At 40.1% G+C, this 18,642-nt stretch overlaps 1 protein-coding gene across 1 annotated transcript; it reads right to left on the bottom strand.

Moving 5' to 3' along the window:
* Positions 1 to 2,910: 2,910 nt before the first annotated feature.
* LOC117374099 (alpha-1,3-mannosyl-glycoprotein 4-beta-N-acetylglucosaminyltransferase C) lies at positions 2,911 to 10,410 on the bottom strand. Its single transcript, XM_055223252.1, has 5 exons — positions 10,369 to 10,410; positions 7,508 to 7,603; positions 5,997 to 6,117; positions 5,311 to 5,565; positions 2,911 to 4,420 (listed from the first exon to the last, which is right to left on the bottom strand). The coding sequence occupies exons 2-5, from the start codon at positions 7,598 to 7,600 to the stop codon at positions 3,525 to 3,527; spliced, it is 1,365 nt and encodes a 454-aa protein (XP_055079227.1). The 5' UTR covers positions 7,601 to 7,603; positions 10,369 to 10,410; the 3' UTR covers positions 2,911 to 3,524.
* Between the last annotated feature and the right edge of the window lie 8,232 nt (positions 10,411 to 18,642).

Genomic DNA, 18,642 nt, shown 5'->3' with positions numbered 1-18,642 from the left:
CTCAAAGCAGCCTTTTATTAACAGCTTGACATTCCTCAGCAGTTTCCTTATTTGTTAGTAGAACAACATCCCAGTCCCCTCCCCACACTCACATGGCCTTTCTGATCTTTTAGGTTACACAACTGTTAACCCTTCAACTTTTCAACTTCAATTACTTTATGACCTAATTATACATTTCAGTTACACAGGCTTGGAGATTTCCATCACACCCTGTTAGTCCCATAACAATATAAGCATAGAATTCATTAATGATAAAACATAAGCATGATTGCATTCACATCCTTGTATAGTCCTGGTTTAGTCCAGTCAAATGCAGGTCTAAACAAAAGACACTGAAGGATGGGTCAAATGCAGGTTTAAGCCAGAGATGCTAAAGGACACTGAAAACCATTTAGGAATGTGAAAAGAGCATTTTATAAGCATTATCAAACACATAAAATAAACATAATAAAATATACTTCAATATGTTTCAAACATCACATGTTCTGCACGTGTTCTTCATCATTCAAAAAGACCAGATTCTATGGTGGATTTAACTTTAATTCAGACATGTTCTGTAAATGGGACTTTTCAGAGCTTTTAACCTTCATTTTCCTTCTCCAGTATTCTTTTTCTTAATCTGTGATACTCTTAGGATTTGGCAGCGTTTGAAGAGAATATTTGTCAAGTCATGTATTTTTATTAGCAATAAAAATGCCTATTGATACTTTGCAGTGACATTAATCTCGGGGTGTTCTACATGTATGTCTGTGATGGAACTTTTGGCAGTTACCATGGAGACACAGTGCACACATTACCAAACACTGCCAAAAAGTGTTAAGATTATTTGAAAACTCAAAAAAACACTAAATGGATTTAAAAATCTCATTTTCAGGAGCCTGTGATCAATCCGAGCGTTCATGGTCCTGAAGTTTGATTTTCAACAAAAAAGTGAGAGTGACTAACTGAAAAACTGTTGGCTGATTCTAGCTAGCTTGTGACTGTAACGCTATTTGAGAGGGACTTGTTTAACAGCACAAATCAGCTCACCTGTTGTAGTTCAGATAAGTCAGTTCTTTATGGTCAGATTGTGTTAAAATAAAGCTCAGCTTCAGTCATACCAGTGCCTCCAGTTAGCTTCACAGCCCAAGGGAATGTTGATAACATCAGCTGTAAAGTATCAATAAGTGAATCTACAATTGCAGATAAGTTTACTTCCAAAATTTCACACAGAATAACAAAAACCCCAACCTCTGACCCCAGTAATAACTCCAGTCACTGAGTGTGCTCCATAGACTGTATAAAGAAGTGGACTAAGTGAGTGTGACGTCACCCACAGTGTTCAGCTCCAAATGAAGCTCATTGAGTCTAAAGCAGTTATAGGAGCACATTTGGAGCCGAGTTTCATATTTTGAATTACGATCATGAGGTTTATAGCAACCAAAGAGCCAATCTGGAGGAAACCCCCCTTTCGACCTGCACCTCTGGTTTGGCAGAGAGAGGGAGCTTAGCGAACTTGGGGGAAAAAGGCACCTGATTTGTCTATTATTAATGTTCATATCTTGAATTACAGACAAAATAGCAAAATAAAAACCCCAGGATCATGTAGAGTGGGTTAATATGGACATTTTAAGATCAAAGTGATGAGCCTGACAGTAGCAGTTACAGAGAGTTCCAATGTAAAGTGAATTTGAGCCAGAGTCGATGGAGCCGGGATTGTGCTCATGTTCACTTCCTTTTTGGAATGTGATGGCTAGCAGGATAGCTATGTCCATTTATATATACAGTCTATGATGTGTTCACATGCTCTCAAGTATCCTGGTTATGGTTAGGTTTTATGAGGGTTTTGTGTGTGTCCATGTAAACAGAGTATCCTGACCTCAGTATCCTGGATAAGACAGTGTCCAGGTTATGAGAAACCAGGACACTCTCACTGGAATATTCTGATAGTATCCAGGACACCTTGGCATTTAGATGCAGTATCCTGATGACTAAAACTGATGCTGTACTGAGCATGTGCGAACTGAGGTAACAGATCAGGCAGGAACAGCAACTTTCCTACAACTCAAACCTCTTTTTAAAGTAATAGAATTTTAAACTTATTAACAAAATAAACCAGTCCACTGTTTGAAGGTCCTATATTACGTGAAAACTGACTCTTGTGAGCTTTAAGCCATGTTGTCAAAAACAGACATGGAGTTGTGTTTTGTTTCATTTACACATGTTTGAGTAACACTTTATTATTAGTCTGTTACATTTTCAAAGCTCAAAATGCTCTGTTCCACCCTGTGACATCATGAAGTGGTAGTTTTCAAGTTAACAGCTCCTTTTACCTTTTGTTCAGTAGAGATTGTCAATTCCAGGGCTGAAATGATCCAAATGATTCTAGTGAAGGTGTGTGGAGTTTAAAAACACTGTGGAGCACTTCCTGCACTATCACATGACATCACAAGGTGGAACAGAATGTTTTTCTTTTGAGGGAAGAACTCAGCCTAAATATTCAGGGTCTGTGTGTTAACGTGTGTGAATGAAACAAAACACAACTCCAGGTCTGTTTGTGATGATGAAACAACATTAGAACAGAGATCAGAAAATAGTGTAATACGAGCCCTTTAAATCCAATCGTCTTTAACACCAGGCTGACCTCTGTGTCTGTGTTGCTTTTAAACTAAACTGACACTCTGCCATAGTTTTTCACTGTTCATAATGACTTTTCCTGAAGCTGTGAAGCTGTTGCAGATGTTCTTATTTGAATATACACCTTCTTTCTTCCCTGTTAAAAACATGCTAAAAAGCCAAAAGTTAGCAGAGCTGCTACATATCTGTGTCATAGCTACCATAATTACCACTCTAAATACCATAGACTGTATAAAGAAGTGGACTAAGTGAGTGTGATTAAGCTCATCAAGGCTAGCAGCTATAGGGGTGAATTTGGAGCCAAGTTGCATATTAAGAATTCTGATTTCAAGTATAATAACAACCAAAAAGCCAATCCAGAGCGAGGCTGTTGAAGGTAATGCTCCTTCCCGCCCGAACCTCTTAGCAATGCTGTCAATCAATCCTGTTGCTAACCGTAGCCAGAGTGACCTTGAGAAAAGAAGGTGCCTGATTTGTCTATTATTAATGTTCATATCTTGAGTTACGGCCACAACAGCTAAATAAAAACACCAGGACCATGTATAGCGAGTTAATACAAACATTTTAAGAACAAAATTACAAGTCTGACAGTAGCAGTTACAGAGAGAGAGGCCACAGTTTTCTAATGTAAAGAAAATTGGAGCCAGAGTCGATGGAGCCGGAAGCCATGCTCACTTCCTATTTGGAATGCAGCGGCTAGCAGGTTAGCTCTGTCCGTTCATATATATAGTCTATGCTAAATATGCAAGATTCTCTGATTGCACATGTGTACAGGAACATGAGTATCCTGGTTTCTCTGAGCACATGTTAACGTCATATCCAGAACACTGTTATAATCAGGCAACCCGAGCACATGTAAACACACTCAGTGTTGGTAAATATAAAACATTACACAAAATCAAAGGCTGTTATAATGTGGAGGATTCTGGTTTTGTTGAGACCCTGATCTTCTTCACTATGATCCAGTCCAATTGTCCCGCAGTAACTCGGATTCGCAAACAGGAGGCGTTAAAGCTGTGCACTTTGTCCAAACCTTGCATCTCAAACTTCCCTTTTTCCATTTTTCCCACCGACACAAAGACTTTACAGCTCTTCTCCTCTTTACTTGTGTTTATAGCATCTTTCCCAATCTCAACTTCAGCAGATTTCAGAATATCTTTACCTCCATTCCCAGTTTCTACTAAAATTTCTGTGAACAAAGCTGGATTTTTTAGCACAATCGTTAAATGATCGCCATTGGCTGGAGGTAGCGCCCAGAAAAAGTCATCTCCGGCTGTCCACGACAAATGTGCAAAGTGTTTTTGATAAACCGTCATATTTGTAAAAACACTCGCCTCTGGATTTGAATATGTTTCTTCGAAATCTTTATCTTTTAGATGATTGTATGTTCCTCGGAATGACGAGAGAGTTCCCATGTGTTGGAACAATGAGGGTCGGAAAATAATCGGCTGTGTTTGGGTTAGCAAGTCACGGAATCGAGACAGCAACCAATCACAAGGCATTTCTTTATAGAACAGAAACAAAAATCGCGCCAGGGCAGGTAGATCTGCAGATTTGTAGAGTTTTCCGATGTATCCGAGGGAGGAGAATTCCAGAGTGGCCCAGGTAGTTTTCTTGGAGTTCTGGTCTTTGACGTGTTTCTGGATTTTGGAGAGGAAGTTTTTGGCGCAGTGCACGTCGTCTTCCAGTTGGAGGTAGTATTGTCCGAGCGCGGCGCTATAGTGAATCAGGTATGAATAATCCACATTCTGCTTGGACCGGAAAGTCACACGGTCAGAAGGGTCGTTGTAGTTTCTTTTCAAACCTGGAAGAAAAGAAAATAACATAAGGTGTTTAGGAGTGTTTCTTAAAGGGCCCATGTTTCACTATTCTCTGATCTTTGTTCTAATGTTGTTTGCTCATCACAGACAGACCTGGAGTTGTGTTTTGATTCATTCTCACATGTTTAACACAACTCTGTGTATTTAGAGTTATATTCTCAAACAGAAAACACTTGTGATGAACAATAACAACAGACCAGTTCCACCTTGTGATGTCATGTGCTACTACAGGAAGTGCTCCATGATGATTTTAAACTCCATGCATCTTCACTAGAATCATTTGGATCGTATCAGACCTGGAATTGTCCATTTTTACTTAACTAAAGGTAAAAGGAGCTGTTAACTTGAAAGCTACCACTTCGTGACATCACAAGGTGGAACAGAGCATTCTAAGGATTACAGATGTGGATAGATCAATAATAAAGGGTTACTTAAACATGCAAACTCCACACAGAAAGACCCCATAGAGCCCAAGAGTTGAGAGCCCCGGGGCAGTTACGCGGTTTGGTCCTGGTTCTGTCCTGGTTCTGTCCTGGTTTAGTCCTGGTTTAGTCCTGGTTTAGTCCTGGTTTAGTCCTGGTTTAGTCCTGGTTTAGTCCTGGTTTAGTCTTGTAATTGCCAATCTCTACTGAACTAAAGGTAAAAGGAGCTGTTAACTTTAAAACTACCACTTCATGACATCACAAAGTGGGTCAGAGCATTTTGAGCTTTGGAGATGTAGACAGAGTAATAATAAAGGACTTTGAATGAAACAGGACACAACTCCAGGTCTGTTTTGATGGGGTAACAGCATTATAACATGGTTTAAAGCTCATAAGAGTAAATTTTGCATAATATAGGAGCTTTAGATAAAGCTTCATGATGCACTCTCTACCTGTGAGTGGAGGGTAGTATTTCTTGGGGACGTGGATGAGCAGAAGTTGTCTGCGTTCCAGCTCCGAGGGGAAGTTCTTTTGGATTTCCTCTGTTATAAATCGTCTCCATTGCTCGTCAAAATCTGCTATGAGAACCACAACCACCATCTGCTCCCGCTCCTCCTCCGAAGACTGAGAGAAAACAGACTGCAGAGTCGCCACAAGGTACTGGTCCTTCTGCCTACGAACGGAAGAAATCCCAACTGCCAGGAACCCTAAACAAAACACAATTTAGTCCTGGTTTAGATCTGGTTTAGTCTCATGTATAAAGAAGTGGACTAAGTGAGTGTGACTTCATCCACAGTCAGCCCTTCCCTGCTTAGCAACGCTGTCAATCACACACGTTGCTAACACTAACAGGAGTCACCTTGGGAAAAGAAGGTGCCTCACTGATCTGTTGTTAATGTTCTTATCTTGAGTTACAGACCAAATAACAAAATAAAAACACCAAAATCATGTAGAGCAGGTTAATACAAACATTTTAAGACCAAAATGACAAGTCTGACAGCAGCAGTTATAGAAAGGGGCGACGTTTTTTCAAAAGAAAGTGAATTGGAGGCAGAATCGATGGAGCTGAATTCCTATTTGGGATGCAGCAGCTAGCAGGTTATCTATGTCCATTTATATAAACCTGATTTAATCTTACTCTGTGTTGTAGGCTGGGATCCTGAGAGCAGTTGGTAGGACACGTTCATATAGAGGGAGCCGCTCCACTCGCTCTGAAGCTGTCTACTGACAAATTGCACTGGCAGCTGCTTTCGCTCCTCCTGAAAAGACAAAACAAATTTTACATTAAAAACTCACAGAACTGAATATGTTACAAATTACTATCTCCATTTGATCCTTGCATGTTTTTCTCCTGCCTACCCTTTGTATATAGCCCAGATATATTTTGTACTATGGTTCTCAAAAGTATCGAAAATCTGATACTAATTGATATTAAAATTAGTATTGCAACTAGATACTAAAAAGTCCCATTCACAAGACAGAAATGAACCTTTCTTGAAGATCTTTAGAATGATCTTGAGCTGTATCAGAACAAGTATAAGACAGATAGACTAATATTCACCCATGGACCACTATGAACCTACTGGACACTGAAGGATTACACAGATATAAGGCACATGGGAATAGAAAACAAAGTACAAACATTTGGTGATGTGGAACATCACACTTTGTCTAAAGAAAGTGTTTTATTATCACTGTGATTTTTGGAATCGGTATCGAGCCTATTATCTGCGTAATCCCTCAGTCGTCCAGGTTTGATCCATAGCAAAAGGCGAAGTTAAATCTGTCAACTGGACAAATTGTTGTAGCAGTGAAGAGTTCCTCTGGACCCCAGTTCGCCGTACATCTCCATCTCAAAGCCACTAACCACTCCTTTGAAGACAGTGAAGTTCAAATCTTAGCCAGAGAAAATAAATGGTTTGAGAGAGGAGTTAAAGAAGCTATTTTTGTTAGGAAAGAGAATTCTTCCTTAAACCTGTTTAAGGAAGAATTCTCTTTCCTAACAGGAATGGGGTCCTGAGACATAATCTCTCCCCCATCTATAACTCCATCCTCAGACCGAGAACAATGAGAACAATTGCAGGGTCATTAAGGGCTGAATAGGGTAGTTCCAGCTGAAACTGGAGACAATAGCTGTTTACAGTTTCAGTGTAGTTAGCCCCTCCCCTCAGATAGATATAAGGCAGTGGCCACAAGCAATCTGACTAGAACCTGTTTATGACCCAGGAAATCAGCTGCAAAGTATCAACACACTACATCTGATGGAAAAGGGTCAGTATTGAAAGTATCAAAAATCAGATACTGATCGATACTAAAACTAGCATCGAAACTAGATACTCATTTGAACAAGTATCGATACTACAAAAATGAACCTTTCCTGAATATCTTTAGAATGACGTGTAAGACATAGACTAGTATACACCCATGGACCACTATGAACCTACTGGACACTGAGGGATTACACAGATATAAGGCCACATGGGAATAGAACACAAAGTATGAACATTTAATGTGGAAAATAACATTCTATCGTCTAAAGAAAGAGTGCTTTTATTATCATCGTAGTATCGGGATCAGTATTGAGTATCAAGTTCATTCCTCAGTATAGTGGTATAACAGAAGCTCCGTATGTCTTCTTTAAACACTCACATCAGAAGCAAAGTGCAGACGTAAAACTCCAAACATCCAGCCAGTGATAAACAGACTGAAGACAGCCAGAATCTTCTGCCACAGACGAGCCATCGCCTGAATAAAACACAAAAATACCTATAACACACAAGACTGGGGCACTCCTTAAAAACACATATTTAAGCAAGGACTTCAAAGAGGAACCCAAGGCTAATGTAATGTTGTCACTTCCAGGTCCAACCATAGACTGTATTGACTTTTTCCGCCCCGCCCACTTTTTCCGTAAATGCAATTAAACTGAACTTTCTTTGTAGTAGCACTTCCAGTTAAGTTGAAATCCCGTTCTTTTCAATGGGGAATTTGGGAAAAGTTTCGGCGCTAAAATATGGTATAAAGTAGGTTTGGTTTGTGTCAAATGTTCAATGTTTATGTGCAACAACATGTCAACACTGCAACGATTCTCTGAAAAGCTTTAAAACGGCTCTGTCCCTGTAGAACTTATTTGCCGTCAAGATCAGCCGCTCTGTAATGTAGCTAGTCCATTATATGGGCCTATCTTTGAGGCTAGCAGAAAGAAAGGACAATATACACAAAAGTTTAAAATATTTTATTGAGAAATGTTGTGTCGGCTCATTGATTGTAATTGAATTGTTGCAAATTTTAACTTACCCATGTTGTCTGCCTTAGGTGGGAGCCGAAGCACCTTAAGAAGGTTCGGGGCAGACAACTGGGTGCTAACAAGGAGGGGTGTCCTGTATTTTAGCTTTTTGGTTATCTAATTAGTGTTCATTGTTAAAACAAATAAAGTAAACATAGAGCTCTATTTTAACAAACAACTTAATTGAATAAATATTTACACTGTTTGATTAGAGCACATTTTTAACAATAGATTTGGATGTGGGAAAACTTACCTGTAATACAGAGTGGGCTCAGCCAATTAGGGAGGTGCTCTATAAAAGGAGCAAACCTCAGTTGGCTAGGAGAGGGTGCTGTGTGTACAGGAGGTAGAGGTAAGATCGGGCCTAAAAAATCCAGCCCGGTATTAAAGCCCGACCCAGCCCGAGCCCGACCAATTAACTTGATTTGCAGGCCCGAGCCCGAAGCAAACCCGAAATTTCATATTTTATTTGTGAGGATAAATAAAAAAAAATAAAGAACCAAACAAAGTTAAACATGCGTAAAAATAAGCCTAGAAATAAAAAACCTTCGCCACTAACTACTGAAAATGGTCTAAGGTCCTGACAGCAAAAGTCCACACACTTGTCTGTGATGGTCTGCTTAGCGCGAAGAGGTGCGGTCTTTGGGACAAATGATAATATAGATGTTTGACGATCATCACTTTTGCCAGTACAGCTGTTTAAATGCCTGCTCAGCGTCGAGGTGCCAGTCTTTTTGCTCTCGTATGAAAGCAAAGCACCACATTTACTACATTCAGCGAAGCCAACGCAAGTTTCTGTAGCATTTTCAACAATCAATTTGAAGCATTTCCACACCTCACTCTTGCCGGTGCGTGTTTGCCTTTTCAGTTCCCCTGTCTTTAGCTTATCCTTTACTTCTTGCTGCTCCATATCAGGGATACCAGGTCAAAATAGATGCGGACTTGCGGAGGGGAAGAGGGGGCGTTCACGTGCGCAGAGTATGCTCTGGCTCTGCGGCTCCTGTTTAGTAGTTAAATAGCAATTACCTTACAGCGCCTTCTCTGTTTTATCCAAATTATTTTTTTTATAACAAGTATTCCTAAGTTTAGTATCCACACATCGTTTTAGTATACATTTTTATAAACATATATTTATTTTTAAAAAGTCAGCTAGAGAGAAGCCCGGCCCGACCCGACCCGAACGTAATGATTGACATTTTAGGCCCGACCCGGCCCGAAATTCGGGTCGGGTCGGGCTCGGACTCGGGCTTGGGCTTAAGATCTTACCTCTAACAGGAGGTACTGCCATGCTGATTCTTTTAAAATCTTTCTTGCTTTTTGTAATTTTATTTTTTTTTAAATAAACAAACTTGGGTCTGTACTGGACAAATGGTTTCAGCTCTGTTCTGTTCCTCATTGAACCGCTAAGATTGCTATCTGGGCGATTAGAAGCTCCAAACAAAATAATACAACCTAAATGGCGATGGTGGCGCCCAAGGAAATTTTCAGAACAAGGTGAATACAAAAGTGGGTTTAGTGTGACATCACCTGTAGCGTCCTCCAGCCAAATGAAGCCCAGCGAAGCAGATTTTAATGTTCATATCTTGATTTAGAGACAAAATAGTGAAATAAAAACACCAGCTGCATGTAGAGTGAGTTAATATGAACATCTAAGGTCAAAATGACGAGTTACAGAGAGAGGGCCCACAGTTTTTCAAAAGAAAGTGAACTGGAACCAAAGTCAATGGAGCTGAGTCGCGCTCATGCTCACTTCTTGTTTGGAACATGGAGTCTAGCAGGTTAACTATGCCCATTTAGATATACAGTCTATGGGACCATCCAGAACCTTCACAACTGATTTCTAACTTTGTTTTCATTCAAACAAGACACAATTATCTTTCAAAAACATATGTTCAACCTCAAATTGTATCAGATCATGTACTCAATCTTGTAATTACATAGGATTAGCAGTGTGTATATCTCACTGCTAGCTAGCTTAGCCTAGCCTAGCTTCTTACTTCAGCCTTTTACACTTTCTGTCTCACTTATTACCCAGCTAGCTATTTTTAACGCTAAAAAAAAAGAGTAAATTGTAAAAATTGGTTTCAGAATGATGCAAAATTCCGACTGGTGCGATAGTAATTAATAATTTAAATCTTTTGAATGACAAAAAGTTTCAAAATGCTCACATTAAGGTGTAAGTACATTACGTTAGAATAATGTGTGAAGAATAAGGTTCGTTTACCTGTGTGTGCTGCACGGTGTCGAACAAGATGAACACAAAACCCAGAGAAAGAAGAGATAAAAGAAGAAGGAAGAGAGAGAGACAGGAAGAGAGTGACAGAGAGAAAGAGAAAGACACACTGTGGGACAGACTGAGAGAAGTGCCTGTTTGTGGTGAGTAACCCAAAGCAGTAACTGTACCCCACAGTCGGAAAGTGCTCTTCACTTATTCAACAGGTTTAGGAGGATGGGAGGGCATCTGACACACAGGCATACAGGAAGATGGGAGGGCATCTGACAGACATATCCATGGGTTTCAGAATGATTAAAAATTAGGACCGTTATCATAGCAATTAACAATTTTTTTAACATCTTCAAAATGCTGCAGGTTTAAACCCATAAACAGGAGGATGGGAGGGCATCTGACACACACCTCCCAACCTGTGGCTTTACTACAATGGCCCTTTGCATTTTTAATTCTCCTATATCATGTTATAGAATTTCCCTATGAATAAATAAACATGGATTATTCCTACAGTAACAGTATGAGCCAAAGCAGCAACAGGAGAGAACACGCACTGGCTACGCTCACCCTTAGACTGGATATATGAATGGACATGGCTAACATGCTAGCCCCTGTGTTCCAAACAGGAAGTGATCATTGGCGTGCTTCCAGCTCTGTCGACTCTGGCTCCAATTCGTATTGAAAAACTGTGGCCCCTCTGCCTGCAACTGCTGCTGTCAGACTCATCATTTTGGTCTTAAAATGTTTGTATTAACCCATTATACATGATCCTGGGGTTTTTATTTTTCTATCGTGTCCATAAATCAAGATATGAACATTAATAACAGACAAATCAGGCGCCTTCTTTCCCCGAGGTCACTCCCGCTAGGTTTGAGTGAGTATCATTTGAGTGAGTAGGATTTTCAAAAAAATAAAAGGAAACATGGTGATCTAAATATGTTATGTGTTACAGTTAATACCCCATAGAAGTAAAATACACCCTCTTTTATACTCCATAGAAGTAAAATACCTATTCTTTAAGTTACAAGTAAACCACTGAAAACAAATCTAACTGAATAGGGGAGACTGGGGTAAGTTGAGCCACCGCTCTGAGCCTGTACAATGTGTAACTCACCTCATAAAAGCTAAAATTCACTTATTTCAATTACTTAATTGGCCTTTTTCAATCTTTTGTGCTTCAAAATCTCATGTGTACCACCGACCTGCTCTAACACCATGCTGCAGATACAATCCCATCAACAGTGGCCCTCCCCCTCTCCTCACTTTTCATAGACAGTTTATAGACTGCTCATCCTGACACTAAGCTGTTGCTGTTACTAAGTGCTAAAACAAAAATGAGGAGCAAATCTTCAAGAGGACCTAGACAGAAACTGATTCTAACTGAAGAGGAGTAAAGCAGCTGAAAGTCACTACACAACAACACAGTACCCTCCCTGTGATGCCCCTGCAGTGCTCCTGTCACTAGCCCCGCCCCTCAGCCAGATTCATCTGTGTTTTATTCTGATAAAAAGCTGATAATCAGCTCTGAAGTGCAGAATGGAAAATGTCAACTGTGAGACACTGTGTAAAGGTGAACATGGCTATACTTGTGCTACTCTTTGCTTTACATAATGTTTAGAATCAGGACCTATTTGAATTTGGAGTCATTATGGTGAACAGTCATGGGTGAAAGTCCCTCTAGTTAAACAGCCAAATAGGCGAACGTCCCTCTTATTTAGTGAACAGGCACTAGGTGGAAATCCTATCTAGGGTTACTGACTGGTAAAAGCCAAAAGGGTGAAATTCCCTGTGTAGTTAAGCGTAAAGACGGGCTGAACTTTTGTTATGAGGGAGAGTAAATTCAATGGGACAGTGCACCTCCATCAGGTCTAAGAATGGAGAGATCATGTACGTGCAAAATGTGTGAAGACAAAGGTACATTTACATGTATTGGGTTATCAGCAATATTCTAATCCCACTAAACTCTGCTTCAGTCATTGAGCTGACAGAGCCCTGATGTGTACTGTCTCAACACTATGATGGAAGTGAAATGTACCACATTATCAGCATTTCAATTTAATTATTTTACTTCTCTAGTTCATTCTGTGGAAACATGTAAAAAAAACAAAAAAAAAAGCAGACATGGAACTCACCTGCAGAACATTTTCAGAATGTGACTCTGTAATTGCTGCTGAAAGCTTCGTCATTTTGTTCTTAAATTGTTCGTATTAATCCGCTCTACATGATCCTGGGGTTTTTATTTCACTATTGTGTCTGTTAATCAACATATGAACATTAATAAGAGACAAATCAGCTGCCTTCTTTCCCCGAGGTCGCTCCTGCTAGTGTTAGCAACAGGTTTGATTGACAGCATTTCTAAGCGCTCACCCCCTGCCAAACCAGCAGTCTGGGTGGGAAGGGCATTAACTTTCAAAGCTTCATTTGACTGGAGCCGAATGCTATGAGTGACATCACACTCACTTAGTCCACTTCTTTACAGTCTATGGGTTCAACTTAACCAAAAACCTGGGTCAACTTATTCCACAACTGGGGTAAGTTTAGCCAGAATACTTTTTTTTTATTTTAAACACCAACTGTGTCAGAGGTAAACACTTAGAAAACACTCAGAAATGTATGAAAATTGACAAAAAGTTGGACAAAAATCCACTGAAGAAAAACTACCACATCATTTCCATTAATGACCAGGTCCGTGATCCCAGTTTATTTACCCAGCTACGCCATCAGCAGTTTATATTTTGAGATGTGTAAAAGATTAATCTTTGGTTACATATTTGGCGTGTTAATGAATGACTAGCTAAAGAACAGCGGCTGCAGCCATGGCACACGTAGCATGCTAACCTGGAGGTAAACATTAGCTTGTAGAGTACCAGACATGGAAAGGAGAGTCGAGTCAAAGTGTTCCATTTGACCTGAGATGTACTTGAAGCTGCACTACGGAACTTTTCTGGTGGGGAGTTAGGCTGTCCTGCCACCTGCTTGTTTCCATGGAGAAGTTATTGCTTTTCCTGAAATGTTCCAAAGTATGGCATTTGACTTATCTATCTCCCATCTATTCAATCACATGTGTTTTACTGCTAGAGAAATACCTTGAAAAGTATGTTGTGGAAAAAATTACAATTCTTGTTGAAAAGTAATTTGCAAAGCTCGTGAGTTTTGAAACACAGAATAATAATGGCTAACACTTGTAATACGCTTTACAGACTTGTCAAAGCCTCTCAAAGTGCTACACTATAGTCATTATTCATTCATTTCCACACTTGGTGATGGTAAGCTACTATTGTAGCCACAACTGCCCTGGGGCAGACTGACGGACGTGAGGCTGCCAATCTGCGCCATCGGCCCCTCCGACCACCACCTATCATTCGCGCACACACCACTTTCATACTAGACAATGTGGATGAAGTGTCTTGCCTAAGGACACAACGACAGAACTTGGTCAGAGCGGGACTCGATCCTCCGACCATCGGGTTGGGGGACCAACACTCTAACCCAGGGGTGTCAAACTCATTTTCAATAAGGGCCACATCAGCAGAATGGTTGCCCTTAAGAGGGCCAGATGTAACTCTGCGGCAGTATAAATGTCACTAAATGTAACCAAATGTCATGTGAAATAAATATAACTACTTTTTAACTCATTAAATAACTGTTTCTGTATTTATTACTTATTCAAGTTGCAAATATTGCATGTCTGTGTAACTGTGTATCCCCTGATAAACTGACATTTTTAAAAGTCTGTATCTGGTCAGGGCACACCTGCTCACATACAAGTACAATCTACTCCTAACACATTTGCGCACACACCAGGAGGGTCCACCTCCTAACAAAAAAAACAAACAGGCTTTTCTCCTTAAAACAGATATTTCCACATTCACCTTTCTTGAAACTGCCTTCCATGCCTACAATTTTCCTCTTCCTGAACATTTTGAACATTATTTGCAAATACTCAGTTCCACTTGTTGGGAAAATCTCATTAGTTTATGGTCAATGCACACATTAAAGCAACGTAGACTTATTTTAAAGTGACGCTCATGCCTTTTAATTTACCTTCTCACGAACCAAATAAAATGACGTGGCGGGCCACATTTGGCCCCCAGGCCTTGAGTTTGACACACGTGCTCTAACCGCTGAGCCACTGTCGTTTATAGTTTGTTACAGCAGATACAAACAGGACAGAGCCAAGGCCTGCCCTGGCCACAGACTGGCAGCCTTCTCCCCCTGTCTCCATCCCCGAGCATCTGAGTTCTGACTATTTATCCCAGAAAGACAAAGCTACATACATTTCAAGCCTTCACAATTTCTATCACACATCTGTAGGCTATTCCTTACTGTGAGCGGACTTGCCTCTCCACAGATCTGTTACTTAGTCTGGAGGTGTCACTTGCTCGTCACAGAGGTTTAATGCCGCACTGTGGAACATTTCAGGCAAAGTAATTGAATCTCCAATTTCTGAGCATCCTAATTAGAGCAGAGTTCACACAGGTGCTTGCCTTGTACCATATACCTTTACTTTTTGCTCAAATTCATGGAAATAAATTGGGTGCATCCACAGACTGTATAAAGAAGTGGACTAAGTGAGTGTGACGTCACCAGAGCGTTTGGCTCCAGTCAAATGAAGCTCATCGAGGTTAGAGCAGTTATACGGGGCGAATTTGGCAGATTAACGCTGTCAATCAAACCTGTTGCTAACGCTAGTGAGAGCAAACTCGGGGAAAGAAGGCACCTGATTTGTCTGTTATTAATGTTCATATCTTGGAAATAAAAACCCCAGGATCATATAGAGCGGGTTAATATGAACATTTTAAGACCAAAATGACGAGTCTGACAGCAGCAGTTACAGAGAGAGGGGCCACAGTTTTTCAATAGAAAGTGAATTGGAGCCAATGCAACCAAAAAGCATGCCCATGATCACTTCCTATTTGGAACACGACAGCTAGCAAGTTAGCTATGTCATTTATATATGCAGTCTATGGGTACAGCACATTTAAACAAAGCCAATATTTTCATAGCAATTATTACAGTATTTACAGGAAGGAATATCGTAGCAGTCACTGTGACGTGAAACAGGACCTAACCCTGAAGCAGCCATTTTGGATTCATCTTGGATTCTAATCGTGCCTCAAGATGAATCACAGTCAAATCCAAATTTGACTGGACCCAGTTAGAAAATCATGAAGCTGGTGTTTTTTTTAACTCCCATCATTTCTTTCACAAACAACAAATTCTCTTGTTTTATTCTGCATAAAAACTGTAACCCTGTAGTTTAGATCTGTAAAAACAGGACTGAACCAGGACCAAAGAAAGAAAAAACAGGATTAAACCAGGACTGAATCAAGTCTAAATCAGGACTGAAACAGGACTAAACCAGGACCAAAGACTAAACTTAGATTGATCTAGGACTAAACCATGTCAAAGTAGGACTAAACCAGGACTAAACCAGGATTGGACCAAGACTGAACCAAGACTGAACCAGGACCAAAGAAAGACTGAACTTAAAGACCAGAACTAAACCAAGACTATATAAACATGTTCTGAATGTGATACTTTATTTAATTTGTCATTTCTTCTGGACACGTTTAAAATGTCAACTTTGAACAGAATCTTTTTTGTAAAACATGAATCCCAAATCTAATCACAATCACAATGTTTATCAGAAAACTCACAAATCTTAGAGTCTTAGAGTCACTGAATAAAACTTAGATGTGTATTTAAAAATAGCTGGAGTTCATTGTTTTGTGTCAACAGTTTGTCAGAGCCTAGTGCGGCTCCGATTACACACACGGCTATTATAAGACCCATAGAGGTCACCAGATTATTCTGAAGGACTGAGCCAGGACTGAGCCAGGACTGAGTCAGGACTGAGCCAGGACTGAGCCAGGACTGAGCCAGGACTGAGCCAGGACTGAGCCAGGACTGAGCCAGGGACTGAGCCAGGGACTGAACAAGAACTACACAGAGATTAAAGTTAGAGTAAAAATGAGACTAAACCTGGACTGTTCAGGACTATCAATCTCATTACGCCATTTACCCTGTAATTTGTAATGAAGCTTGACTTGTTGGTTCATGATTTTTACCAGAGGAAGCTTCACATCTGATGAGCAACAATTTACTTCCTGGTTGGGCTCGAGCAGCAGATGTGACAGATGTAGAGGTAAATCTATAACTGTTACCTAGCAACCATAATGTAAACAAGAGCCAAAGATTGTCTGAAATACACAATAGTTATGAAATAAGTTATAACACCTTTATTTATTTAAAAGGAGGTTTAAAGTCTTTTAAACTGCAGAGCCTTTGATGTTGGTGACAAAGAGGTTTTCATTTTTAGAACTCAGCGTGGCCTTTTTACACACACTGCCACTTCACTGATGTAAAACTATGATACACATTTAGCAAAGGTACTTTCTCACTAAATCAAGTACTGATAGTACTACCTCAGATACTACAAGTATTTAAAATACTACTACCACTACTTCAAATGTGACTCCTACAACTACTGCTACTGCTTCTTGAAATACCAGTAACACTATTTCAAATACTATACTATAATAACACAACTAGAGTAGTAGTAGTGGTAGTAGTAGCAGTTGTATTTATAGTATTTGTAGTAGTAGTTGCATTTTTATTTTTATTTTATTTATTTCTAGTAGTAGCAGTAGCAGTGCTATTAAAGTAGTGGTAGGAATATTTAGAGTAGTAGTAGTGATAGTAATATTTAGAGTAGTAGTTGTAGTAGTACAGCTGCTCATAAAGAGGAGGAAGAAGCCCAATGTTAGTCACACTCAGCTCCGCCCACTCAGCCCCACCAAATCATTTGCATCAAGCTACAAAGAAAAGTGAATTAAAAGGGGAATTAAAAAATGTGGAAAAAAACAACAACTTATAAATGAATAAATGGTGCATCCACGTGTCAGTGTATTTATTTAATTACACGTTGATTTTTTATATTTAAATTTGTATTCACCTTTTCACTGAATCAGACTTTTATTCTTGTATTTATTTTCAATTATGTCCTTTTTGGTCCTCAATATTGCCCATGTCAAACCAAGAAATTATAAACTTCCCAAAATTAAAAAAAAAAGTTTAGGACTGAACTAGGACTATAGGACTAAACCAGGCCTAACCCGGGAATGAACCAGGACTAAACCAGGACTGAAGCAGGAATTAACCAGCTCTAACTCAAGTTTAACCCAGGACTAAACCAGGACTGAAGCAGGAATTAACCAGCTCTAACTCAAGTTTAACCCAGGACAAAACGAGGACTGAACGAGGACTGAACCAAGATTGAACCAGGACTAAAGCAGGACTAGTATTTTATTTATTTTTTAATGAAATCTTTAATGATATTGTCCATTTTAAATAAGTAACCTGTCAGATGCAGTTGAACTTTGATACTTATGAGGCAAGTGCTTTGAATCCCAAACACAAATACAGAAACATGAAACCGCACCCGCCGAAAATAGCTCATGAGACAGAGTTAGGGAGACATATTAAAACGGTCCGTGGCTTCTGAAAATCAATGTGTAGTTTTGAACGCTCCACTCACCGTTTAAAGCAGCGACAATGCGCACTGCTCCTGTCCGTACCTCTCCGTGCGCACTGCTCCTGTCCGTGCCTCTCCGTGCGCACTGCTCCTGTCCGTGCCTCTCCGTGCGCACTGCTCCTGTCCGTGCCTCTCCGTGCGCACTGCTCCTGTCCGTACCTCTCCGTGCGCGCGCCGGGGTAACGGTAGCTGTTTTAGGGACGGAAATTAGAGGAGGCGTCGGTGAGAATCAAAAGTCAATTGCCCGGTTCTCTGAGCGGACCCTGACTGCGCACTGACCGAGAATAAAGCGCCCCGAGCTCAGTGCAACTGCCTCCACAACAAACCGCAGATGACAGAAGGCGTGTTTACAGCCACCGACCCAAAGACTCATCTCACCGTTAAACCTCTGTAAAACCGCTCTGCACGCATATTTCTCAAAAGTGGTTAACGCACTACATGAAGCTACACTCAAATACTTAAGAAACTTTTAAATGAAGCTGTACTGCAGTAGTTTTCTCAACTCCTACACTTTTTTGACACAGTTTGACATTGTGAAGTAGACCTGCTTGTAAAGGTTTTGGTTTTCCCACTATGAGCAAGTCTGCAGGGACCAAAGCTTTATGTTGACAATATTAAAGCAACAGTATGTACCTTTATAGCAAACAAACAAATAAAAACATAAATAAATGACTCAACTATGTATTTTTTTATTTATTTTTGGTTGGTTTGGGTTTTATTTTTGGTTATACGTT

Source organism: Periophthalmus magnuspinnatus, chromosome 7, assembly GCF_009829125.3.
Source record: "Periophthalmus magnuspinnatus isolate fPerMag1 chromosome 7, fPerMag1.2.pri, whole genome shotgun sequence".
NCBI classification, from domain to species: domain Eukaryota; kingdom Metazoa; phylum Chordata; class Actinopteri; order Gobiiformes; family Gobiidae; genus Periophthalmus; species Periophthalmus magnuspinnatus.
The sequence above is the reverse complement of the archived record's forward strand: the minus strand, read 5'-3'. Positions and strand labels throughout refer to the sequence as shown.

Coding starts and splice junctions, on each gene's coding strand:
- LOC117374099 (XM_055223252.1), bottom strand. CDS start 7,600: ATGGCTCGTCTGTGGCAGAAGATTCTGGCTGTCTTCAGTCTGTTTATC. Junction 5,566..5,996: donor ATCCCAGCCTACAACACAGA/GTAAGATTAAAT, acceptor TGTTTTGTTTAG/GGTTCCTGGCAGTTGGGATT. Junction 4,421..5,310: donor ATACTACCCTCCACTCACAG/GTAGAGAGTGCA, acceptor CTTTTCTTCCAG/GTTTGAAAAGAAACTACAAC.